The sequence below is a fragment of the Triturus cristatus genome, chromosome 4_1, assembly GCF_964204655.1.
Source record: "Triturus cristatus chromosome 4_1, aTriCri1.1, whole genome shotgun sequence".
NCBI lineage: Eukaryota > Metazoa > Chordata > Amphibia > Caudata > Salamandridae > Triturus > Triturus cristatus.
Window position 1 is genome coordinate 68,217,026 of NC_140585.1, and position 26,208 is coordinate 68,243,233.

General features: G+C 46.9%; 1 protein-coding gene across 10 annotated transcripts in view; it reads left to right on the forward strand.

Moving 5' to 3' along the window:
- LOC146839543 (aldehyde dehydrogenase family 3 member B1-like) overlaps positions 1 to 26,208 on the forward strand; it is a 571,254-nt gene that overhangs the window by 215,071 nt on the left and 329,975 nt on the right. For all 10 annotated transcript variants that reach the window (XM_085651604.1, XM_085651605.1, XM_085651597.1 and 7 more), the window contains one exon: positions 25,919 to 26,039. In XM_085651604.1, the coding sequence (XP_085507730.1) occupies positions 25,919 to 26,039 (121 nt within the window). The remainder of the gene's footprint in view (positions 1 to 25,918; positions 26,040 to 26,208) is intronic.

The following is a 26,208-nucleotide window of genomic DNA, read 5'->3' on the forward strand; positions in this document are numbered from 1 at the left end:
GCAAACCTCCATTTTAAACACTTCCTTTGATAAAGAGCATCTATTTGGCCCAGTGGTAGATTCTTCACTAGAGAAAATGAAGAAGGACACTGAAGTGGCCAAATCCATGGGAGCCCTTCAGTCAGCACAAAGCTGTGGTTCCTTTTGGCACTCCTTTTACCGCAAAGGCTCTAAAAATACATCCTCGGAGACCACCTCCACCTATAAGGGCAATAACCAACTCTCTCCATCTAGGATTTACTTCAGAGGGGGTTACAGAGGTAATAACGGCAAACGCAGGGGCTGGGGTTAAAACACACGCACCTCCCTCACCAATACATAGTAGTGACTTGCCTCCACTCCCCCTCCCCCCGACTACTTAACACCTGTCGGGGTAAGACTGTCAGATTTCCTACCAATCTGGCAGTCAATAACAACAGACAATAGTAGTAGCTGCTCACTTGAGAAGACAAAGCATCCATGTCTTCCCATACTTGGACGACTTGCTCATCAAGGCCAGTATGTACCAGCAGTGCCTTCAGCACACTTTCAGAATAATCCCGTTAGTACATCAACTAGGGTTCACAATCAATGCGACAAAATCACATCTCCAAACGGCAATACGCAGGACTACCTAGGAGCCATGCTAAGTTCTCAAAAAGCCCTGGCGTGTCCCAACGCAGCTAGAATTTGAAATATTCAGGCTTTAGTTCTCCAATTTCAACCCAATCATTGGATTCCAGCTCGGTTTTATATGCAATTGCTGGGAATGATGGTATCTTGCATCATGATTGTCCCCCATGCCAGACTGCACATGCGTCCACTTCAAGAATGCTTAGCCAGTCAGTGGAACCAGTCACACAGTCTATTGACCGATCTAGAGTTGGTAAGCGGCCGTACTCATCGCTCTCTGAAATGGTGGAACACTCAAAATTTGTCAAAAGGACGGCCTTTCATAGACCCAGTTCCATAGAAAGAACTGACAGCGGACGGGTCCCTCACTGGATGGGGAGCTCATCTACAACAACACACAGTGCAAGCTCGGTGGAGTCAACGACAGCAGAAGTTGCTTCACATCAGTCATCTAGAGCTGCTTGCAATCTTTCTAGCTCTCAAAGCATTTCAGACTCATCTGAAAGGCAAAGCTGTCTTGGTTCGTACAGACAACATGACAGCTATGTATTACATACAAAAACAGGAGGACACACACTCTCTCCAACTGTCACACCTAGCCCAAGACATCTTGAGGTGGGCCATTCAACTTTATCTCTTAGCGGAACACCTTCTAGGAGTGAACAACCAGATTGCAGATCTCCTCAGCAGACAAAGACAGCAAATATACGAATAGGAACTCCACCCTCCAGTTCTCCTCCCATACTTTCAAAGTTGGGGAGTCCCTCACATAGACCTGTTCGCCACACACCAAAATGCCAAAGCTTCGCATCCAGGTACCCACACCCGCAATCCAAGGGCAATGCACTATGGATGAACTGGTCAGGGATATTTGCCTACTCTTTCCCGCCTCTCCCACTCATTCTATTAGTGGTTCAAAAGCTTAGGCAAACATCTCTCACACTAATCCTAGTAGCTCCCACATGGGCACGTCAACCATGATTCACAATCCTGTTGAAGCTGTCTCTAGTCCTGCATCAAAAGCTACAATTAACCTCCAGTATTCTCACACAGAACCATGGAGAAATCAGACTCCCAGATCCCAAGCAACTGAACCTTGCGATCTGGCTCCTGAAGTCTTAGAGTTTGGTTACTTAAACCTTCCATCAGAATGTATGAATATCATTAGGGAGGCTAGAAGACGTACTACAAGGGCCTGCCATGCAGCTAAGTGGAAGAGATTTGTTATCTACTGGGGTAACAATCATATCTATCAACCCTCTTGATGCTTCCATACAGAACATCATATGCTATCTGTTACACTTGCAACAGTCAGCGTTGGTTTATACCTCTATCATACTACAATTGCTGCATATCTACAGAATAGACAGCATTTGTTGTACCTGTGATCAAAGCTTTCATGGAAGGACTAAAAAGAGTCATCCTACCAAAACTTCCACCAGCTCCAGCGTGGAATCTTAATATAGTCCTTACAAGGTTGATGGGCCCACCTTTTGAGCCCATGCACAAATGCAAACTACAGTTCCTCTTTTGGAAAACAGCTTTCCTCATTGCAATCACATCATTAAGGAGAGTGAGTGAATTACAGGCATTAACCATAAAAGAACAATTTTTCCAACTCTACTAATCCTTAATTTTTACCTAAGGTTGTATCTGCATTTCACATAAATCAGTCGGTAAAATTACCCGTATTCTTTCCTCAACCTCATTCAGTAGCAGAAAGAGCTCTACACACCTTAGATGTTAGAAGTGCACTCTTGTACTCCACTGAAAGGACAAAATCTTTTCGTAAAACAAAACAACTCTTTGTTGCTTTTGCGCCACCACACAAGGGCAATCCTATGTCTAAATCAGGTATTGCAGAATAATTCCACTACGAACAGGTGAACTGCTCTGCCATCCGCTCTCTCCGGGACACCAAGAATGCTGGCGTTATTCTGCCGAGAGCGGCCCTCAGCGTCCTACACTCTTGCCTCATGCCTTTGTGCTAGTTTCTTCAGCTCCCCTACTTGGATTTGGAGAGCTTTGATTTCCGTTCGGAGCATAGCAATGGCGTCTTTTTTTTTTTCTTAAAGCAGTACCCTACCTGTATAATCGATCTAGGCAGAACGTATTAACTAACTACATCTACCCAGAACCCTACACTCAGGGCACAAGTCCTATAAATCAAGCATTGGCATAGCCAATAAGTCTCGCTTTTAGGACCTTATAAGTATTTAGTTATGCAGCACACTATCCTTGGTGCTTCAACATCAACTGTTGCATGGCTAAACACTTATAACGTCCCAAAGGCGAGACCTATTGGCTATGCCAATGCTTGTTTAAATGGTCATGGATGACCACCTTTCTCCTCGTTGGGGGCCGCCCTTCGCCCGGTCGCAGCGCTCCCTACACCTCCATGCCACTCCTGGGGGATTTCTTAGCGCTGCTGAGTCGGGCGCATTAATTAAAGTGCAGGTCTTTCCACTCTGGCGGCCCCGATGTGAGTCTCAACAAGCAGTGGGCTCGCGTAGGGATCCCAGCCGACGTTGAATCACGTCTCGGCCTCCTCCACGTTACCTTCGGGTGTTCACGGGGCCACTTACTCTATTGCGGTCTCCGAAGGCTTTCCGCTGGGCGAACTTCAATCCCACCACTTCAGTTTTTTTCCCCGCACACGTCGTGGGTCACTCCCATGGTGTTGCGGATGGATGTGTGGATTTTCGGGGAAAATTAAGGACGGCTAGTCTGAGCTTCTCTAAGCTACGGCCATCGCGGTCGGCAGTTAGCCACGCCCCCATCTCTGCCCCAGTTTTGACCACTCGCTGGGACCAACGGGAGTCAAAATGTAGCATAGAATGACAGATATCAAATTTGCCCATCGCAATGCAGATTGTACAGCGCCAGAAGAATCTGCCAGAGATGAGCAGTAAAAAACTATGGATTTAGGCCCAGATCGCTGCACTGGGGTGAATGTATGACATTGTTTTGCACTCTGTCCATCAATTGTTCTTTTTGCATTTGTCATCCAGAGATGAGCAGTATGCAGGATACTATATAGTGGATGATGCACCCCCTACAGCAGTCCAGGATTCAAAGATCAGCAGGATGAGGAACCTTGTGCCAGAAAGGTCCAGGTCGAGCCCCACCCCTACAGGCGAGTGTGAAGTGGGGAGCACGAGCGGATCCCGGCCGGCTAGCATTCATTGGAGGGGCATCTTCCCCATATATGTTTGGTTCAGCCATATGACGTGTTAACGGGGCTACTTCCTGCACCAGGGCTAAGTGTCAATATCAAGGAAGGCCATGCCCGCTCCCTAGTGGCACAAGATGGCGGCAATACTGATCTGATAGAAAGGGAACTGGGTCCTGCCTCACCACCACGTTTACATCAGGCGTGGGGGGGCACAAGCACAACCCAGTTTCTAAATGGCTGACTGGTGGCTGGATGGTGTATTAATCCTGGTCCCAAGGCAGGTTCTCATAATGGCCCAGTCTGCACCCCATAGTGAACGGGTCTACTCCTGTGTGGGCCAAGGCGAAGCAGCAGAGCGGGCTCAATAGTCCCCCATGGCCTGGAGCTAAGAGCGAGGAGGATTTAAGTTGGCTACTACCAGGCTGCTGCAACCTAATCGCACTTACTCGGAGGGTGCGTTCTCTCCCGTCAGGTCCCCAGCAATGCCCGGCACCCACCACCGAGATAGGCAGCACCAGAGAGTCATGGCTGTCTGCCCATGACAACTGTTCCCTACCCCCTGGTCGGGGGAGGAGGGCGGCCACCACTGCTGTCCTCGCACTGCAGTGCCCGGCAAGTGAACACGGTAAAAGTGGGCTATTCTGGTCCAGGGACACTGCCTCCAGGCCCAGCTCCCATGCAGCAGGTCTTACACCTGGCCCGGTGGGTGGCCCGTAGGTCAGTGCTCTTGCTTGTTCTCACCCGTCTGTCGGTCTAGCGTGATGCAGTTCAATCGTCCCTCACTGGAGCACCACTAGAGGAAGGAGAGACTTCAACAACAGACGAAATCTCCGCTGGTAGGCAGGATGATGGCACGTTATCCCCGGACATCAAGTGCCTCATGCAAGTGCGGCTATCTTGCGCACCACCAGGTTTTTTTCTTTGATCCTGCTACATTAGAGAAACTTTGAAGCAGTATTTTACTTTATTTGACATTTTAGATATCCCCTACCTTTTTAAAAAATTTTGTTGCGGTGTGATCCATTTTCCTGACCTTTTCACGTGGGTGTTATTCTTTTGACATATGGCGCTTCCCAAGATGGTAAAGTTTCAAGGAGAGGTGATCTTGCTCTTTGCATGGTTGTCTTTGTGACATTCAGAGGCAGAGGAGTTGGCCTATTAATATAGGGAGAAGTTAGACTTCAGCAACAGCTGGCCAAGTCTCTGAAAACACAAACCAATGTTTTCTTTAAGCAGGGACTGTGAACTCAGAAATCATGCAAAGCAATGACTTATTCCTTTATTGAGCAGCGGCTCTAAACTTACAGCAAAAAGAAAGGAATGACTTCACTTTCTTTAAGCTGCTATTGTAGTTAAGACAAAGCAATGATTCTTAAGCAGTGGCTCTAAACGTACAGCAAAAAGAATGCAATGCCTTCTCTTTCTTGAATCCATGGATGTAAATTTGCAGTCAACACAAAGCAATGAGGACTACTCTTTCTTTGAACTTTCATTCCGAAAATTTGAATTAATCATACAAAAAAGAATTGTTGTTGTTATTTGGGCTAGGACTTGGGGAGGAATGGAAGGTGCCACTGACCCTGATCAATAACTACCCCTAGTAATCACCAAGGACACATGGTGTGTATAGTTGGCAGATGCCAATGGACTGGACAACTCCCCAAATACTGGCTTGGTCTCTCCTCCTACCCTCGTTACAGAGGACGAAGCCTCATTTGCTATGGTGGTAAAGAGCAGCCGAGGTCCTGGATCTTCAGCTGCCCTCTGTGGCTGTCAAGAAGAACGTCTTGACGGGGGAGCTTCAGCGGGGAATATTCCCTTCCAAACCAGTTCTCCAATTTAATGAAGCCCTCACAGAAATCCTACTTGGGGTTTGGTCCAAGCCTTACACAGGGGCTCCTGTGAAAAGGACAAACTCCCACTGCCATCACTCTGCCCCAGTGGACCCCAACTTCCTCACCCGACATCCCACTCTATAGAGCCTGGTGGTCCAAGCCTCCAATTTCAGAGTATATACTGGTGTATTCTCTACCACACCACTGGACAGGGAATCATTAAAGCTGGAGACCTTGGGAGAGAAGATGTTTTTTTCCGCCACCCTGGCACTGTGGTCGGTAAACACTGCTTGCCTTTAAGGCCGATACTCCCAATTGCTCTGTGACTCGGATGCGCAGATGCTGCTTATTGTCTTGGAGGAGGCCTGCCGAGCCACACTCTCCCAAGAGTTTGCTGATGGGAGGGATACAGCTAAATTGAACATACACTGTGGGATGGATAAGACCGACTCCCTAGGCAGAGCAGTTTAATCGTCAGTGGCCCCTAGTCAGTACGCCTGGTTAAGAACCACTGACTTTTCAGGGGACGTCCAGGCCTCGCTCATGGACATACCCATTGATGGCTCCTGTCTCTTCAGAGACAAAGGCGGACTCTGCACTAGAGCCTGTCAAAGACAGCAGAGCTCCAGCCAGGTCCTCGGGCCTTTCCATGACACTTCGCTAACCCAGTCCACCTTCACTTCTTTTGTGGCCCCAGAAAAGTATTCCAGATGCATCTGTACCCACCCAACCATCACATCAGCTTCCCAGCTCCTACGTGGCTGAGGATGTGATACCCACAAACCTCATGGATCAGAGATAGCCAGAGTTGAGGTCAGTCCACCACCCCCTCAGCAGCCACAGCCTCAAAGCCCTTTAGTTTGGCCCGACCATTATGGACACCCAGTGGGAGGCAGGTCATGCCATCACCTGCACCACTGGGTTCTCCAGATTGTCCGAAGGGGCTACTCACTCTCCTTTGTGACTACTCCTCTACCCATGCCACCAACTAGGAAACAGGCTGACAGAGGACCATATCTCCTCACTCCACCAGGATGCGGCAGGTCTCTTAGCCAAGGGAGCCATATAGAGTGTGCCAACATCAGAAGTAGGTTGTGGTTGCTATTCCTGATACATTCTGGCGCCCAAGAAGGAAAAAGGCTTTTTTCCTATCCTATATCTGTGCCCTCTCAATTTCTTCCTGAAAAGGGAGGAATTCAAAATGCTCACTCTAGCTCAAGTCCTGTCTTCCCTGGATCCAGGAGAAGCTGTCCTCCCTGGACCGGATGGTAGCATTGGACTTGCAGAACACATACTTCCCATATTTGCGGTAAACGGTGAGCCGTGAGCAATTTCATCTCACCATGCTCCCCATTGGACTTACCAGTGCATCTTGAGTTACACCAAGGTGATGGCTGTGGTTGTTGCATCTGTGGAGATCAGGGGTCCCAGTCTTTCCCTATCTCGAAGACTCACTGTTAAAGCCAGGCTCGCCCCAGGCGATCGTCTCCCACCTCCAGACTACTGCAGACCACCTGCACTCGCTGGGGTTCATGGCCAAAGTCACACCTGTTCCCTTCTCAGACGCTTCCTTTCATCAGAGCTGTTCTGGACATAATGTAGTTTTGGGCTTGTCCTCCTGAACGGCGAGTCCAGGATATTCAGGCCCTGATACCGATTGTTCAGCCTTTATCCTGGATGTCGGTGAGACTGACTCTAAGGCTGCTGGGTCTCATGGCCTCCTGCATCCTGCTTGTGACACATGTCTGCTGGCAAATGCGGGCACTGCAGTGGGACCTGAAGCTCCAGTCGGCGTAGCATCAGAGGAATCCTTCCGACATGGTCCATATCTCAGAGGGCACTGCAAAAGATCTTCAGTAATAGTTAACGAACCCCAGTTGGGTCAGTGGTAGACCCCTCTCCCTTCACTGACAGATGCATCACTTCAGGGCTGGGGTGACCATCTGGGAGAGGTGGAGTTCAGAGGCCTCTGGTCTCCGACGGAATCCCGGCTCCACATCAACATATTGGAGCTCTGAGAGGTCCTACTGGCTTTCTACCCTCCATCAAGGGAAGGCTAGTGCAGGTGTTCACAAACAACACCACTGCCATGTGGTACTGCAGCACACGGCGCAGTGGGGCCGTGGACCCTTTTGTCAAGAGGCCCTACGTCGATGGACATAGCTGGAACGTCAGGGTATTTCCCTTGTGGATCAAAACCCAGTGGGATTTCTGAATGCCAGAGCGAACAAACAGCTGAAGATGCCTAGCAGATTACAAATGGCATCTCCATCCGGAAGTAGTGGAAGGTTTCTTTCAGCAGTGAAGAGAGCCTTGGTTGCATCTGTTTACTACCGCCAAGAACGAGCAATGTCAGCAGTTCTTCACACTGGAATTCCCAAGACAGCACTCACTTGGAGATGCTTTTCATCTTGGGTGGAGCCCAGGCCTAGTGTGCGTCTTTCCACCCATACCACTACTGCACAGAGTTCTCAAGATGATCAGGAACGACCAGGTCAAAGTCATCCTTGTGGCTCTGGAATGGGCTTGGAGAGTCGGATATCCCGAGCTGTTAAGCATGTCCATCGGTCCTCCGATCAGGCAGTCCTCTCAGGAGGATCTTATGTAGCTGCAGCAGGGTAGGGTTCTCAACCCAAAACTGTCAACTCTCTGCCTTCATATGTGGAGATTGAGCGGCCACATTTGACAGCTTTCGACCTTCTGTTCTAAGTCAGTAATATTATCTTTACAGCTCGGCGTTCCTCCACCAAGACGGTGTACACTGCCCGTTGGAACAAGCTTGTGGCATGGTGTAAAGCCAAACAGGTTAACCCTTTAGCTGCACCCCTTTTCTAAGTTATTTTGTTTAATCGTAGCCTGGCCTAACGGGTCTGCATTTGGCATGTTAAAGGGTTATTTATCTGCATCTTTCCTATGGCTGCAAGATCAGCCTTTCCTTTTCAAGCCCCCTGTTGCTTAAAGGTTTGCAACACTTATTTCCTCCAGCTTCCTTTGTTAGGCCTCAATGGACCTTGACTTAGTTCATACTTTTCTAATGTGTGCTCCCTTTGAGCCACTTCATACCTGCCATCTTAGGCTTCTTACCATAAAGACAGCCTTTCTAGTGGCAATTACATCTGCTTGGAGGGTTAGTGAACTGTAGGCACTGTAATTCTAGCCTCCTTAGGTCTTTTTCTTCCCAGACAAACTGGTCCTTCAGACAAGATCATTCTTCTTGACGAAGGTCGTCACCCCGATTCTATGTAGGCCAGTCCATCACCTTGCCTATGTTTTACACTCTACCTCATCCCTCTAAGGAAGAGGAGAGATTCCTGGACACAAAAAGAGCGTTGTCTTTCTACTTTGACCACACAAAACAGTTCCTGGTGGATGATCAACTCTTCATGGGATATGTCGGAGACAAATAAGGGAAGCCATTCAGAAACGAACCATCTCCAGATCGATCATTGCTATGCATTAAGATCTGCTACACATTGGCCAAAAAGCAACCTCCAGAGAGTATGCATGCTCATTTCACCAGAGGCAAGGCTAAGTACCCCAAAGAATTCCCTTGGAGAAAGGAAAGTTGGAAAGCCACCCCACCCATGAATGCTGCAAGAACCAGATCGCCTACACCAGGGAAGCCAGGTGCATAGGGGTGAAGAGACGTTGGAATCCTCCACAGACGACAATGGAAGACTAAGAAGAAGATGCCTCTGGAGAAGTTCAGGAAGGAGTCCAGTGGAATCTAAGGGTGGATACTGGTAGTGAAGAACCTGCAAGCAGAGGGGACAGAGTCTATGCCAGTCGGAGGTGACCAGGAGGAACAAAGACACAATGCCCACCAATGTCGGCAGGTTCTGAAGAGTCGACGGTGACCATGTCGCTGCAGCTGTGGGGACCATATGATGCTGAGGAAGACTGGTAGCCGTGTACAATCTGTCCTATGTCAGAAGTCGGTGACTAGGTGGTCGGTGTCTGGGAGTAGCACCAACATGCCTTGGTAGCTGCAACTGGCGTGAAGGACAAAAAAGGAGCAACTTTGGGACCAGCAAGGTCCACGGGACTCACCATTAGCAGGAGAGTCAGAGCAGACCTGAGCCAGCAGGGGAGCCCACTGAAGCAGTAGAAGATCCTCAGGGGGACCCACAGGCTGTAGGCACATGAGTTGCGATAGTACCGCGAGCAGCTCACCAAAGATGAAGGCCCACGGTGCAGAGGATGGGGTGAGGATGTTGATCTTGGAGAGTAGAAATGCCGGAGGCTGAAGCTTCTTGTAGCCCGAAGGTCTTTGGAGTGCAAGGCCCACAAGCCTTAGCAATGGCAAATCAACGCGGTGCACAAGGGTTTGGTCCCAGCAGTTTTGATGAGGGATACTGGCCTCAGAATTGCAGAGAGGATAGTTCAGGCCTGGAGGAAGCTGCAGAACCACCACCTGTGTTGCTGGGCCTCAGGAAGTCCATCTTACGACAGGAGTAGTAGACCGGTCATCTTCGTTGGACTGTCTGCAGATACAGGAGAGTGACTCCATCACTCTGAGGGAGATTACTGTGGGTGTCCTTGATGCCCACAGGTCTGTTCAAGAACCTAGAAGAGGCACAGACACAGACAACGAAGAAGACTTGAAGAACAACGAGACCATGTATTCCTTGGTGCAGTCTCTGTTCCAGTCAAAGTCCACTGAAGTCTAAGTGTCCAGATGATCGAAGAGTGACGTAGTTTCAGGGCTGAGTCTTGTCCGAATCTGCAGACCCTTAAATAAGCCCCTAAATAAATAACCTGAGGAAAGGGTTGGAACAACTCAAGGGTCCCTCCCAGAGGAGAGGGTTGGACAAAGGGGAGGATACTCCCATGTCCTTTGTGTAGTTTCACACCAGAGTGGGAGCCAAGGGCTCCCTGAATTGGCTCAAACTAAAGAATGCCAGGAGGGCATCAAATGTGCCCTTCAAAGCAGTATGGTGGTGCTGGCAAGCACCCCCAGCCCAATACACTAAGTCCTATCTGGGAGGTGGTCACAGGAAACCTATTGTTCTACCTATCCCCTGCTCGAGCTCTGCTCAGCAGCAGGAGGGCAAAATTGTGTCTTCGGTTAGTAGCAGCTCTAGCTTGCTGCCACCTCTGACACGTCCTTACCCTTTCCTTAGGGTATTTAAGGGCTCTCCTGTGGATGGGTCCTCAGATTTGTTTTGTACAAGACTTAGCCCTGAAACTCCGTCGCTCTTCATTGGTCTGGACGCTTCAACGAAGTTGGACTTCCACTGGAACCTAGACTGCACCAAGGAAGACTCCTGCTGCTCCTGGTCTCACTGTTCTTTAAGTCTTTTTCATTGTCTGTGTCTTTGCTTCATCCAGGTTCTTCAAGAGATCTGTGGGAATCAAGAACACTCGATGAAATATCCCTTATAGTGAAGGAGTCACTAGCCTGTATCTTCAGGCACGGCAACAAAGCTGACCGGTCTGCTGCTCTTGTCATACTACGGACTTCCCGAGGCTCAGCGACACAGTTGGTGATTCTGCAATTCCCTTGGGACCTGACCTTTAAGGCCAGTATCCGCTGGAACCAAAACCCTGTGCACTGCGTTACCATGCAGTTGCCAAGGCTTGTTGGTGCTGAACTTCAGAGATTTTCTGGCTACAAGAAGCTCGAGCCTCCAGCACCTCACTTCCTGAAGGTCAGCGTCCTCCTTGCAGTCCTTGCATCGTGGGCCTCCATCTTTGGTGAACTGCCTGATGTCCTCTTGTGGCTCCTGTGGCTTCGGCCTGTGGTTCCTCTTGAGGCGCTTCCTTTGCTTTGGTGGGCCCCACTACTTGCTGGGGGCCTTCTCTCACTCTCCTGTTATTTGGGAGTCCCCTGGAACTTGCTGGTCCTAACTTTGCTCATTTTTCGTCTTCCATGCCAGTTGCGGCTACCAAGGCTTGTTGGTGCTCCCACCAGACACCGACCGCTAAGTCACCCACATCCAACGTGGCTTACTTTAGAGTCGCCTGGTCCTTACAGCTGCAGCGACAAGCTCACAGTTGATTCTTTAGAACCTCCTGACATCGGTGGGCATTGTGTCTCCGTGACACCTGGTCACCTCCGAGTGCCATAGACTCTCTCCTCTGCTTGCAGGATCTTCACTTCCAGAATCCTCCCTTGGATTCCACCAGACGTCTTCACAGTCTTCCTCGGAGGTATCTTCTTCTAAGTCTTCCCTTGTCTACCGAGGTTTCTGATATCGCTTCACCCCTATTCACCTCGCTTCCCTGGTGAATGTAACTTGGTTCCTGGGGCATCCACAGGTGGGGTGGTGCTCCAACCTTACGTCCTCCAAGGGAATTCTTCGGTGTCCTCTGGAAAGGGTCCTTCTTCTTCAAAACCGCAACACGACTTCTCCGTTGACTTCCATTGGGCAGGCGGCTGTGTTTCTACTCTTCACACAGCATCTGTGGGGCTCCTGGGTACTTACCTTGGGTGGTTCCTTTTGTGCCCGGCTCCGCTGGGTCTACTGGTCCAAGTCCTGTTCTCCTTTGCAGTTTGCATTCCACTTTCTTAGTATATGGGTTGGTCATCCCCTGGAGACCACTGTGTCTTGTGCTACTTACCTGATTGCTTTTGAAGTATTCTTGTATACTGTGTTGATATCTCCAGGTAGGAGATATACCAATGTGATAGTGATATTGTAATAGACTTATTTTTGCTAAACACTGTGTTGTTTCCCTTCATCTAAGTTACACTGCAGATTAAACTGGTAAAACAGCTGCTAGACACTCCTTCAAGATAAGTCAGAAGACTGCTCTCCACAGCTACCACTTTGAGAGCTTTCTATGGTTATCAAAGACCACTAAAATCACCATAAGGGTTGCCTGAATTAGTGCAAGGTGTACCACTTGAATAAGTGTTCACCATATTCTAAGTCAGGCTCCTACACACTTCTACTAAGGAAGTGCAAAAACGGAGACTTATTCAGTTTCCTGGATTGGACTTGTTTGGAACAGCTCTTGCAGCCACCCCTTCTGTCGCTAAACAAGGAAAACATGGATCAAAGGGACTGACACAGGATCAAACTCCTACCTGACAGAGAAGTCTAAATCTTAAAACTTTCAAACATCGTTGTCAATGATGACTTTGTCTATAAGACTGTTGACGGTGAGACTATCGGCTTTGATGGCCACCGCTCTGTCGATGGCAATCCCAACGTCAACACAAGCGATGATGGACCCTGCTCTGTCGACCGCGGCTTTGCCATTGTTGAAGAGCTGTCGATGGTGGTCACTACGCCTTTAATGACAGCAACGTCGAAGGTAGAAACTATCTCGTCAACGTACCGTCTACTGTGTCTTTGACTATGGCACCATCAAAGAATAAACTGTTTGGAACCTCTGCTTTGACCTTTGAATGTATCAGCATTGCCAGCAGTTCCGAATGTACAATCTGACCAGGAAGAGAAGGCAAGCAACTATGCTTCACACACTGCAATATAGGCCAATGCAACTAAATGTGAAGTATGTCTGGGATTTTGGAGAAGACATAGAGGAAAATGACTATTATGACTTATTGTATGAAAGTAGGATCTGCTTTTATGGTTACCCCCACTTTTTTCTGGTGTTGTTCTGTTTTTCTGACTAGTCTGACTAGTATCCTGCTAATCAGCACCCGAGTCACTGTGCTGTCTCCCTAAATTGGACTATGGTAAGTACTTTGGTACCTTCCTAATTGGCTACTGGTGTACCCTTCTAAGACCCTGGTATATGGTACTAAGGTACCCTGGGCCAAGGTACACCAGGGGTCTCCCATGGGCTGCAGCATGTATTATGCCACCCCTGAGAGACCTCTCAAACTGTGATTAGAAGCCTGCCATTGCATCCTGTGTGAGCTGGTGCTAGCACTACTCACCACAGATATACATTTCCTTATATCTGAGGTCACTGCACTTAAAACCTATAAGTCACCACTAAGGTAGGCCTTTCAATCCTGAAGGCAGGGTGCTTCGTTCTAAGTGTGGCCCCCTACAAACTGAGTAGTTGATTCTCCAGGCTTTGTAAGTGCGGTCAGCCATTTTATACATATAGTGGACATCAAGTCAATTACGAGATGTCTAACTATATATCGGCTGCACCGAAACCAGTCATGTTTAGTATCAAATATTTGTTGTAATCCTACCCCAACACCGGTTCCAGTGTTGTATGATGGATCTCATATACTGGGGGCATCCCTATGAAGCCCCCCTGTATTCCTGGGACCAGACTTTCAGGGTCTAACAGCAAGTTAGTGCTGCTGCCGACCCCAGACATGATTCTGCCCTCCTGCTGTTGAGCCAGGCTCAAGCAGGGGAAGGCAGAACAATAGGTTTCCACGTCCCAGACAGGACTTAGTGTATTGGGCTGGGTGGGGACGCTTGCAAGCGCCACCAGATGGCTTTGAAGGGCACATTATGTGCCCTTCTTGCATACTTCATTTGGAACCAGTTCAGGCTGCCGTTGACTCCTGCTCTGGTGCAAAACTGGACAAAGGACATGAGAGTATAAGTCCCCTCTGTCCTGCCATTCCTCTAGGATGGACCCCTGAATTGTCCTAAGCCTTTCCTTTGGGTTCTTAAGGGCTCACTTGTGGGTGGCACTTAGTAATCATTATGGGACAAAATTCAGATCCGAAACCACTTCATCTTCAACCGTCTGGGCACTTTGGTCTTCGTTTGACTTCTCCTTGGAAAACCAAGACTGCACCTGGAAGACTCCTGTTTCTCCTGGTCTCGTCGTCCTGCCAGTCTTCTGCATCATCTGTGCCTGTGCTTCATCCAGGTTCTTCTCCAGGTCTGTGGGCATCAAAGACACCAGAAGGAATCTTGCAGCGAAGCTGACTGGTCTGCTGCTCCTGAGCTCTCAGGGATGCCGAAAGGCTCAGCAACACAGGTGGAGGTTCTACAACTCCCTCGAGGCCTGCACTGTCTTCTCAGCAAGTTTGAAGGCAGTATCCCTCATCAGAACTGCTGGAACAGTACCCCTGTGCACCGCATCGACTTGCCGTTGCCAAGGCTTGTCGACTTTCTTCTCCAGAAATCTTTAGGCTCCAAGAAGCCCCAGCCTCCAGCATCTCCTGCTTCTAAAATCTTCATCCTCACATCATCCTCTGCGCCATGGGCCTTCATTCTTGAGCTGCTCGAGGTCCTCTTGCGACTCCTGTGCCTTCGGCCTGTGGGTCCTCATGAGGTTCTTCTTTAGCTCCAGTGGGCTCTCCAGCTTGCTCGGGGTCTGCTTTAACTCTCCTGCTCTTGGTGAGTCTGTTGGACCTTGCTGGTTCCGACACTGCACCTTCTTTGTTTTCCTCGTCTGTTGCTGCTGCCAAGGCTTGTTGGTGCTCCTGCTGGACACTGCTTCCCTGGCTCTCGACATCCAACGTGTGACAGCTTGTGAATGGGTCCTGGCCTTCCAAAGCATCGCCTGGTCCTCACAGCTGCAGGAATAAGGTCGCCATCAACTCTCCTGCATCTTTTTCATTGTGGTTATTGGTCTTCCATGCCTCCTGGTCACTCCAGAGTGGCATAGACTCTGTCCCCTCAGCTTGCAGGTACTCCTCTTCAAGAATCCACCCTTGAATTCCACCAGACTCTTTCACCTTCTTTGCCAATGCCATCTTCATTGAAGTCATCCATTGTGGTCTACAGCGGTTTCCGACGTCACTTCACACCTATGCACCTGGCTTCCCTGGTGTAGGTATCCTGGGGTATCCATGGGTAGGTGACTCTCCAACCTTCCATCTTCCATGGGGTTTCTTCAGGGTCCTCTGGGAAGGGTCCTTCTTCTTGAAATCTGCAACCATGACTTCCACATTGACTTGTGTTGAGTATGCGGTCGTGTTCCGTGGAATTTCTGGGTACTTACCTTGAGTGGCTCCTTGGGTCCCTAGTTCTTCAAAGTCCTCTGGGCCCAGTACTGACTTCGGTCGCGGGTCGCATTCCACTTTATTAGTATACGGTTTGGTCTCCCCCGGAGACCATTGCGCATTTGTGCTACTTACCTGTTCTACTATTGAAATATTGTGTGTATTGTGTTCATATCTCTGGGCAGGAGATATACCAATGTATTAATGAGTGTTTATAATAAATAACTATTTTTATAACTACACTTTGTGGTTCTGTTCCACATAACCTACTATATGATTAGTTCTGGTAAAACAAGCTGCTTAACACTCATTCAGAACTAAGCTTGAAGGCTTCTCTTCACAGCTACCCTTTCTATGGTTGTCTAAGACCACTAAAATCACCATAAGGGGCTCCTGGATCAGTACAGGGTGCTTCACTTGAAGAAGTGTGCACCATATAGTAAGCCAGCCTCCCACACCTATGCTACAAGACCTTTATTTATTTATTTATTTATATAGCGCTAGAATCGACCCCCGAAGGGGTATCTCTGCGCTTAGAGCAGACTGTAGGGTGTGAAGCAACTCCAGCAGAGTTTAACAAGCGCAGAAAAGCGTTGTCTTAAGCAACTTCCTGAATTGCAAGTGATCTAGACACTGTCTCAAGGACAAGGGGAGTTTGTTCCAGTAACGAGGGCCAAGATGGGAAAGAGCTCTTCCTCCTAGTCTTGCCTTACTTACTCGAAGCACCACCAGAAGGTGTTATTTATTTATTTTATTTAGATCACTTATATCGCGCACGAATCATCCCCATGGGGATCTCTCGGCGTAAGCAAACAGGATCAGCGATCAGAGAGAAGGAAAGAACAGTTAGAAAAGCCAAGTTTTAAGCATCTTTTTAAATAGTGCCAGATTTGAACATTGGCGAATAGCTTCAGGGAGGCTATTCCATAGCTTGGGGGCTAGGTAGGAAAAAGCACGACCTCCTAACCTTGGTTTCCTGATTTTATATTCGCACAGGGTTTTGCGATTGCAGGATCTAAGCTGTCTTGAGGGCTGATACCATTTAAGTTTATCCATAAGATAGACCGGTCCCAGTCCATGTAGGGATCTAAAGACGAGGCACAACATTTTGAAGATGGCCCTTTTTCTAACTGGCAGCCAGTGTAGTTGGCCCTAAAGCGGCAGAGAGGGAGCACTCGAGCGGAGGGATCTTGATGGTACATAGGGCATGAATTTCTCGGAAAGATAGGATGGGCCCAAGTTAAGCAGTGCCTTATGAATGGTGCAGCAGATTTTAAATTTGATCCGTTGGCGGATAGGGAGCCAATGCAGCTTCATGAGAAAAGGGTGAGAGGGGGTCCTAGAGGGGGCATTAAGGACCAACCGCGCCGCAGTGGTCTGAACTACCTGCACTCTGCTGAGTGAGGCATCATTAGCAGATACCAGCAGGCCGTTACAGTAGTCCAGACGACTTAATACCAGCGCCTGGACTAGAGTTTTCCGGGTGGAGTCAGGAAGCAGGGGGAAAACTCGGCGGAGCAGGCCTATTACAGGAAAACAGGAACCAGCTGTCTGAGCAGCGTGCTCCTTCAGACTGAGGGCTTGATCTAGACGGATACCCAGATTTTTTACTGTATAATTGGGAGGGGGATGGGGACCTAGGTCGGTCGGCCACCAATCTAGGGTCTATAGGAGGGAGGCTTCTCCAAAGAGCATTATCTCTGTTTTCCCACATTACACTGGAAGAAATTATTCTTCATCCAGTGTGATATGGCTCTCATCCCATTGGAGAAGGCTAGCCGTACCGCCGAGGTGAATTTATCGAATGGAAAGAGTAACTGGGTATAGTCGGCATATGATGTGGGAATGAACCCATGTGTCCTCAGAAGATTGGCCAAGGGAGCAATATAGATGTTAAATAATGTAGGGCTCAGACGCGAGCCCTGGGGTACTTCCTTGGTCAATTCTGTAGTGGCCGAACGATACGGGCCTAGGTTGACAATCTGGGAGCGATCAGACAGAAAGCTCCTCATCCATTGTAAGGCTGATTTTCTTAGCCCAACCTCTTGATCAGAATACTGTGGGAAACTGTGTCGAACGCTGCAGATAGGTCCAACAGCACCAGAATCATAGAGTGGCCTTTATCTAAGGTCATCCTGATGTTATCTGTGACCGCTAGTAATGCTGATTCGGTGCTGTATTTGGGCCTAAAACCGGACTGGGAAGGATCTAAACATCCTGTCAGTTCGACATAGTTGGAAAGGTGGGTATTGACATGCTTTTCCATTAGCGGTACATGGCCTTCCGTTAGAGAGAGATTAATAAGAGATTGAATCGAGGGAGACAGATTTTTAGCTAAGGACGGAATGACTTTAGCTGCAATATGGTCAGAAGGGGACCCAGACTTTATCTTGTGGATCAGTGATTCAACCTCTGCTAATGTAATTGCGGGGAAGTTCTCTAACAACTGAGAGTTTGTTAGATTCAGTTTGTCCAAGGCCATAGGGATCTGCTGCAGGCTTCCTGTTGCGGTAATTTTTCCATAGATAAGCTCTATCTTTTGTGTAAAATAGAGATCAATATCATTACACAGTAGTTGGGAGGGGGCCTCTAAGCTTTCACATGCCTTGGGGTTAATGAAGGACTGAAGAATATGGTGCAGGGTTTTAGAAGAATTTTCGGCCTGGGCTAACTGAGCTGTTATATGGGTTTTCCGTACTATTTCTATATTTGTATGGTAGCTGGACAGAGTGGAATGAAACCGATCTCTGTCCGCCTCATTATGAGAAGCACGCCAGATTCTCTCCAACTTCCTGCAAAGTTGTTTTTGAACACGCAATTGAGTCGAGAACCAGACTGCCTGTGGGCGATTAGGATGGCTCAAGGAAGATTTCAGAGGTGCGATGTGGTCAATGGCTATTGAAAAAGCTGAGTTATATTTGGACAGTGCTTCCTCAATATTGTCCGATGCAGAATTTTGAGTTTGAAAGTTTTCCGCAGAGACTTTCTGCCACTGCCTGCGAGTATAAAATGTAGCTGGTTTAGGTATTTTGAGATCTGTAGGGTCCTTGATAAAAAATTCAATGACTGAATGGTCAGACCAAGTAAGTTGTTGGGGGGGTTCGCACTGAATCTTAGAAGAATTTGAAAATATAATATCCAAAGTATGACCAGCTATGTGAGTCGGGCCTTCATTAAACTGGGATAGGCCTAAAAGGGATAGGTCAGCTAAAAGAGTCTGTGCATCTGAGTTGGAGAGACATTCACTATAGATATTGAAATCTCCTAAGAGTAAAAAGTTATTGCACGCGTTCACATACGGAGCTAATAGTTCAACCAATTGTAGAGAGAAATCAGCTAGGGGTCCTGGGGGACGTTAAATTAACGCCCCTTTCCAGCTAGCCTGCATGGAGGAATCTATCCTAAAGACCAACATCTCCATAGTAGCATCGCCACGTTGGTCTAGGACGGAAACATTGATTCCATCTTTATGCACAATGGCAATTCCGCCCCCTGTCTTCATAGTTCTGTCCAGTCTAACCATTTTATACCCCTCCGGTATGCCTAACGCTATAGCGGGCACAGAGTGGGGCTTGAGCCAGGTTTCGGTTAGAATGCCCAGTTCAGGTTGAGCCGAGGACACTAGGTCCCATACGTCAACAGAGTGTTTGGGCCGCGATCGAATATTGCACAACAGATTTTTCCACCCCTTTCGTGAGTTATACATGGAATTGTTGATAGCCTGACCAGGAGAGAAATCACCATGCTCTGCAGGAAAACGGACCTTCTGGGTAAGGCCAGATTTCTTTCCGACAAGTGGGGGTTACATTGGTCTGTAAATTAATTAGCTCTTGTCTGGTATAGTGTGTTTGCATGGGGGGGGCATGGTTGACATAAAATTGACCAGGGTCTCTGGCTCCTGGCGATATCCTGGCGCAGACGGGCTTGCCTTTGGCGCGCTGCTGGCGTGTCTGCTGCGCGCTCCGCTCTGCATGCCCATTTATGTGAAAGTGAGGGTGGGGACTAGACCACCATCCCTCAATTGGCCGGAAATGGCTTCCCTCCACACAATCGGGAGGACCGGGGAAGGTGTGGCTCAGAGAAAAAACCTCGCAACATCAGGTATTTCCCTCGTGATCTTAAAATGTTTAAAAGATGTGTGCACAAAAAATAAATGGTAACAGTTTAAAAAATAGCAGCAGCAAGCGTCATACTAGCGCTGGGCAGTATTACAATGCAACACAATAGTACAACTACCTCATGCGCGTCCACTGCGCGCTCCGCTCTGCATGCCCATTTATGTGAATGTGAGGGTGGGGACTAGACCACCAACCCTCAATTGGCCGGATATGGCTTCCCTCCACACAATCGGGATTAGGACCCGCGGTGGACCGGGGAAGCGAACCAGAAGTGTGGCTTAGAGAAAGAAACCTCGCAACATCAGGTATTTCCCTCGTGATCTTAAAATGTAGACCCCCCAATCGGCAGCACAGACAGCCTCAAGTAGTCCAGGTGCCTAAGGCCTTTTAGCTACATGACCGCAAATTATGCAAACATTTCAAAAGTTAATGATACAACAGCCACCCAGCAATCCATAACAGCCTAATCCTTTAGCAGATAATCCTTCACAACAGTCGCTACTACCTCCTCCACCACCTTCAAGAGAATCACCCAGAGTTGTATAGAGGCCAGTGTTCCCACCAACGCCTGAAGATATGGGTGACAATGACTCCAATCGATCTATCTATTCTCATGTGGATGAGGAAGAATGTGAACTTCCACAAGATCATGGAGGACAAGATGATATGGCAGATAATGTGGTGAACCCAATGGAAGGGAATGATGCACCTGTTCCTCAAGATCAGAAGGATGAGATTTCCAGATGTCACTCTCTTATGGAAAGAGCTGCAAATAAGAGTAGTCTTCAAATAAAGTTTTCAGATCAACAATGTTTGCTTAATGACTTTAAAGAGCAACCTCTGAAGCCTATAAGATCTATAGCCATTTTAGATTTAATTTGGACTTAAGAACTAAAGTTAATGAAGACTCTGGCTACAGTGACGGCAGTGATACCTCGCCTGGAGAAAAAAATATAAGGCTCTAGAATCTGCTGTAGCTTGTTTCACCGCCCATACTAAGCTGGATTCAGTTATCTCCTCAATTGCCCGAAGAGGATCAAAAAATTCACCTACATCATCCTCCGGCCCGCCAGATAAAGTTATTAGATGTATAAACAATTGAAGCAAAAGAATCTCATTTATGGCAGTGACCTCGTCAAGTCAGCCAATGCTTTGGCAATGTTGGGTTGTTATGATTGCAAGATGTGGCATGATATTGCACCATTGCTTGAACTCATCCCAGAGGATAAGAGGGAGACAGCGAGAGCTATCCTTAAGGAAATAGAACTCACTTCTTGCATTATTGATGCAGCAATGGATGTCTCCAATACAGGTTTTCAACAACTTGCAGGAGGAACGGTTTTAATATGGCATGGTTGGCTAGAGTCCAAAGCCTTTTGTATTGTGGTGCAATCAAAGATTTTGGATATGCCCTTCAATGGCCTTACTTCTTTTGGCAAACATGTAAATGAGGCTCTTCATGCTCTAAAAACAGTTACTGCTAAAACTTGGGGTCTACAACAGAATCACAGATTTGGATCTTCTAATTCTCATGTATTCGAAGATCTCAAAGTTTAAGGGGAGAATTCAACGAGTATGGAAGTCAACGGTCCTATTATCCTCAAAAACAATCTTGATATGGTCAAGGATACGCCTACAGCCATAGTCAAAGGCAGCCCTATGGGAGATCGCCAGGAAAAAAAGAGGTGCTTCCCAATCAAGCACCAATGGCAACCAGAAAAGAGCTTGACTCTCTGCCTTTACCACATTCCCCATCTCCTACACTGCAGTTGAGGAGGGAGAATGTCCATGTTTGCTCCAGCTTGGGAGGCTATAACAACAGTCAAATGGGTGAGGCAAATTTGTATTTCAGGCCATACACTAAAGTTCATTCAGAGAGCCCCTGTGAAACCACCCATGAAAGAACATCATATGCATCTGAAGGAGTTTCAGTAGGGAATTCTCTTACTCCTTCTCAAATTAGTTATAGAGGTTGTCCCCAAATCACAGAGAATTCAGGTTTTATTTTAGGTCTTTCTTGATCAAGTAGAAGATGAATCAATGGAGATCAATCCTGGATTTCAGATAGCTAAACAAGTTTATGAAGAAGCAATCTTTCCATTTGATGGCCTTACAGGACGTCCTCCTGATAATGCAGGGAGGAGATTTCATGACATCCCTGGGTCTTCGGGATGCATATTTCCACATACCCATTCATCAAAGACACAGAAAATATCTAGGATTCCTGGAAGTGGGGCAGCATTATTATTCAAGACGCTTCCTTTTGGGCTCAAATCAGCCCCTTATATTTTTACCAAATGGCTTGCTCCAGTAGTTGCCTTCCTCACGGAAGAAGGTCATCGGGTGTTTCCATACCCCTATGACTGGCTCGGCAAGTCACTATCGAAGAAAGAGGAAAGAAGGCCTACAATGTCCTCCATCAATCTGTTCAGAGAAAAATGCAGGACTAACTTTCTTACCTGCGTCTAACAGGATGATACTTAGAGCAGATGCATCCATGGTTTGTTGGCAAACTCACCTGTAGAAACTCTCAACCAGAGGCCTATGGTTGGATACCGAACACTACACATCAATGTTTGTGAACTTGTCTAGTCCTGTAAGCATTTAATTCCAGGATAATAGGTCAGCCCGTCCTAGCCAGAACGGACAACACAACGTCTATGTTCTACATAGCCAAGCAAGGAGGAACAAGGTTCTGATCCATCTCAGAAGAGGTTCAGCAGCTTTGGAATCGGGCCATTTCTCACAAGATCGAAATCTCGGTGGAACACTTGCCAGGTTGCCAGAACGATCAGGCAGATACACTCAGTTAGCAAATGTCAGATTGTCACAAATGGGAACTAGAACAGAAGCAGGTGGATTACATTTTCAATCAATGGAGTCATCAAACAATCAATCTGTTTGCAACTCCGAGCAACGGGAAATGCCTGTGTTTCAAAAGCAGGTTGTGGCATCCAGGGACAATGGTCAATGCTCTTCAACCAGTTAATTCAAGAAATTTGCCTACGCCTTTCCTTCTTTTTTGCTGATCCCCCGGGTGCTAAAGAAGGCGAAGATAGACCATTGCACTCTGATCCTCATTGCTCTGTCATGGCCACACCAACATTTGTACAGCAAACTGCTGCAGTTATCAACATGTCCAGCCATTCTTCTGAAAGTGCATCCCCAGATTCTTTTCAGACATCACGGAGAGGTTCTTCATCACGATCAAGTCCTTGAACTTGACAGCATGGTCCTGACTTCCTACAGTTTTGCCATTTGGATCTTCGCAAGAATGTGGAAATATTCTGTTGCAGACTCGAGTTCCAGCGACCAAAAAGACCTACAAAGCCAAGTGGAAGCGTTTCTTTATATAGTGCAGAAATAATGGTCATTATCCACTGAGAATAAAACCTCATCTAATCCTTCCATATTTGTTGACTCTAGTGAACTGTGGGCTTAAAACGTCTTCAATCGCGTTTCATTCACCAGTTCCATGGGAACTTATTACTGTCTTCAGTCAATTGATGCTTCCTCCTTTCAAACCAATACATAACCACATTTAAAATTTGTTTCATGGAAAATGGCGCTTCTTGTGGCTTTGACATCTGCAAGAAGAGTTGTAAAGATTCAAGCATTCACAATCACGGAGCCTTTCCTTAGCTTGGCAAAGGACAAATTAATCGTAAGAACCAACCCCATTCACCTAAATGAACGTGTCATTTTTCGATCTTTCTTTCCAAATCCATCTACTTCGGCAGAAAGATCGTTACATTCTTTAGACCTGCATAGATGTCTCAGGATCTACATAGACAAGACAAAGGACATATGCACATCGGACCAGCTGTCTGTGTCTTTTGGACAGCCAAAGGCAGGTTATCCTATGTCCAAGTAAGAGATAACTCATTGGCTCTCAGCTTGTGACTCCTTCTGTCATGCCAAAACCAAGCGCCCACTCAAGGGAAGAGTGAGGGTGCATTCCACTAGGATGGCACTCAATGCTGGGGTGTCCTTAAAAGACATCTGCCGTACACCTACCTGGAAGAGATGGCACACATTCGCAAAGCACTACTGCCTAGATGTGGACGTAGAAGCCAGACGCAGCTGGGGGACAAGGTGTCCTAACAAACCTGATTCAGTAAAGTTGAGCCATCTTTCCGCTTTTGTGATGTATTATAACGTGTACTGCTTGCTATTCTAATTCAAGCATATGAATATATAAAACATCCAATATTGGAGAAGAAATTAGTTACTTACCTGTAACTCCAGTTCTCTTACTTTGGTATCTTTTATATATTCACATGCAAACCTCCCTCTTCCCTGGTCAGAGGCTCATCCAATATTATTCTCACACTTGTGCTTTGAAATCTGAGCTATGGTGACCTTTAGGTAGAGTTCGAGAGCTTAAGGTTTCACCTCATTGGCTGAAGTTCAGTTTCTTTCAAATCAAGTGGACGTGCTACAAAAAATACAATGTTTTAGGACTATGGCCATTTCACACTGTATGCTGTATATTTCACACTGTATACTTCTATTTTGCTGTACTGAGGATTCGCAGCCTTACAGCAGGAAAGGATGCAGGCATGTGAATATATAAAAGATACCAATTTTGGAGAACTGGAGTTGCAGGTAAGTAACTAATTTCTTTTGTCACATGTACCTCCTTGCCTTTCCGAAATAAGGTGAAGATACTACATAAATATGACTTTAGATAAAGTGCTTTGAGGACCCCACATGTGGGTGGGACTATTCAGGGCTTATGATTTCAATGGAGATTCCCCTAAAAGAACTAGGATTACGGGTAAGAAACTGATCCTTACTTTTAATGTTCTAGTAGAAGTTTATATCATGTTTTAAATTAGGTTTATTGTTCCATTGTAAAATAATTATTTAATAATGATATATTTAAATATGTTAAATGTTTGCATATCTCTCTCACTAAATATATATATAAACATATATACACACATATATATATATATTTACATATATATATATATATATAACTATTTATTAACATAATTTATAATTTATTCACTTTAACACTAGTTCCTATTGGATTTATTTTATTTCCCTGCCTTGCAGTACCAGTTGTGCTCATGTGTGTTGTGCCCGACTTGCTCCAAGGCTGCACTGAACTACATTTGAGCCTGTTTTGCCACTTCTAGGTACAAAGTAACTTCAGAAGTGTAGTTTGTGAATAGCAGTGGTATTACTCTTTTGTGGATGTGTGTTTGTATTTGCATGACCTTCTCTAAGGCACTCCCATATTTGAGTAATTATTCCCTATTTTCCTACAAATCTCTGTGGTCAGTCCCACATTTTGACCTAAATTCTAAATTTATATGCTGGTGATCTCTCTGCATAGAAAAGAATGTAGAGGTAGAGTTCTTAATAAACAGATTTGTTAATAGCTATATTACTATAAAATGTAGATTGTAAATAGACCTTCTAGCAGCCAAGTGGGAGCCCATATTACAAGCCGTGCCTCTTGGTTCCAGTTTCCAACTAGACCAGGGAAAGCTGTGATTCCAATGGTAAGGTTGAGGAATTACCCGTCCAAGGCAACTGTAACTATAGGGTGGGCCCTGCCCTGCTTTAGAATTCAGCAGTTTCTTCCAGCATATTTAGGTGAAGTGATAAGACCGACAATAGATGTCAAGTATCCTAGTTCCCTAGTTAAAACATACACACTGAACCATATCTTGTTCTGTCTTCCCTACCCAGTTACTTGCCTACCTTGTTAGAGGTCCTTTTGAGGTTTTTTATAGCACTCACTGCCTGTATAGAGTCTGTTTCTAAGCTTTCCAATAGTTTCATTTAATATAAAAACATCCTGACTTGACTGCAAGACCTTTTCATTGGGTCCAGTGGCAGTAGGCGGTTACTGGGCAGTATGCGTGGTAGATACCAATATTTACCATTGGTGCTTCACAGCTATCGACTATTTCATTCTAGTCTTTAAATTTTCTCTCAAAAGTGACAATAGTGGTGGTAGAGGGATTGTAACTCAAATACAGTATGACTAGTAATCACCCCTGGGGCTTAACACAGGTCCCTGCAGCCCATGCTGCTCAGGTGGTGGTGATGGGTGAGACTCTTTCAGGTGGGATACTACAGCCCAAGTCAAATGATTGTCATGAGATGTGGGAGACGCCGAGGCCTTTCATCACATTCTGTAGGGGGGAGGGGGCGGTGGGGGCATCATTTTGCATTAAGCCAGTGAATCATACTATATAATCTTAATCTCTGGCCAAATCATATCTTTTAAGATGGCCTTATTTAGAGGAGCGTGCAAAGAGTGCCAGGGAGTGATAATAGAAAGTTGGAGGTGTAAACTTTACATTTCTTCTCTCAGGCAACAACTCTAGACACTGCGTATATCCGGAAGGATCCGTTCGGGGTGGTGCTCATCATCGCTCCCTGGAACTATCCCGTCCATCTTCTGTTGATTCCACTCGTGGGTGCCATCGCTGCAGGTGAGTGAACATGCGTGGGTGGAGATTGAAACATAGGACATGCACTGACTCTGCTCTATCCACACCCACTGCTGAGCTACTGCCCCCTCCTTGTACTGTGAGCTTGCCTACACTCACCCTACAGCCAGCAGTCCTACACTAAACCTACAGCCCAGGTCCCTTTAGTCAG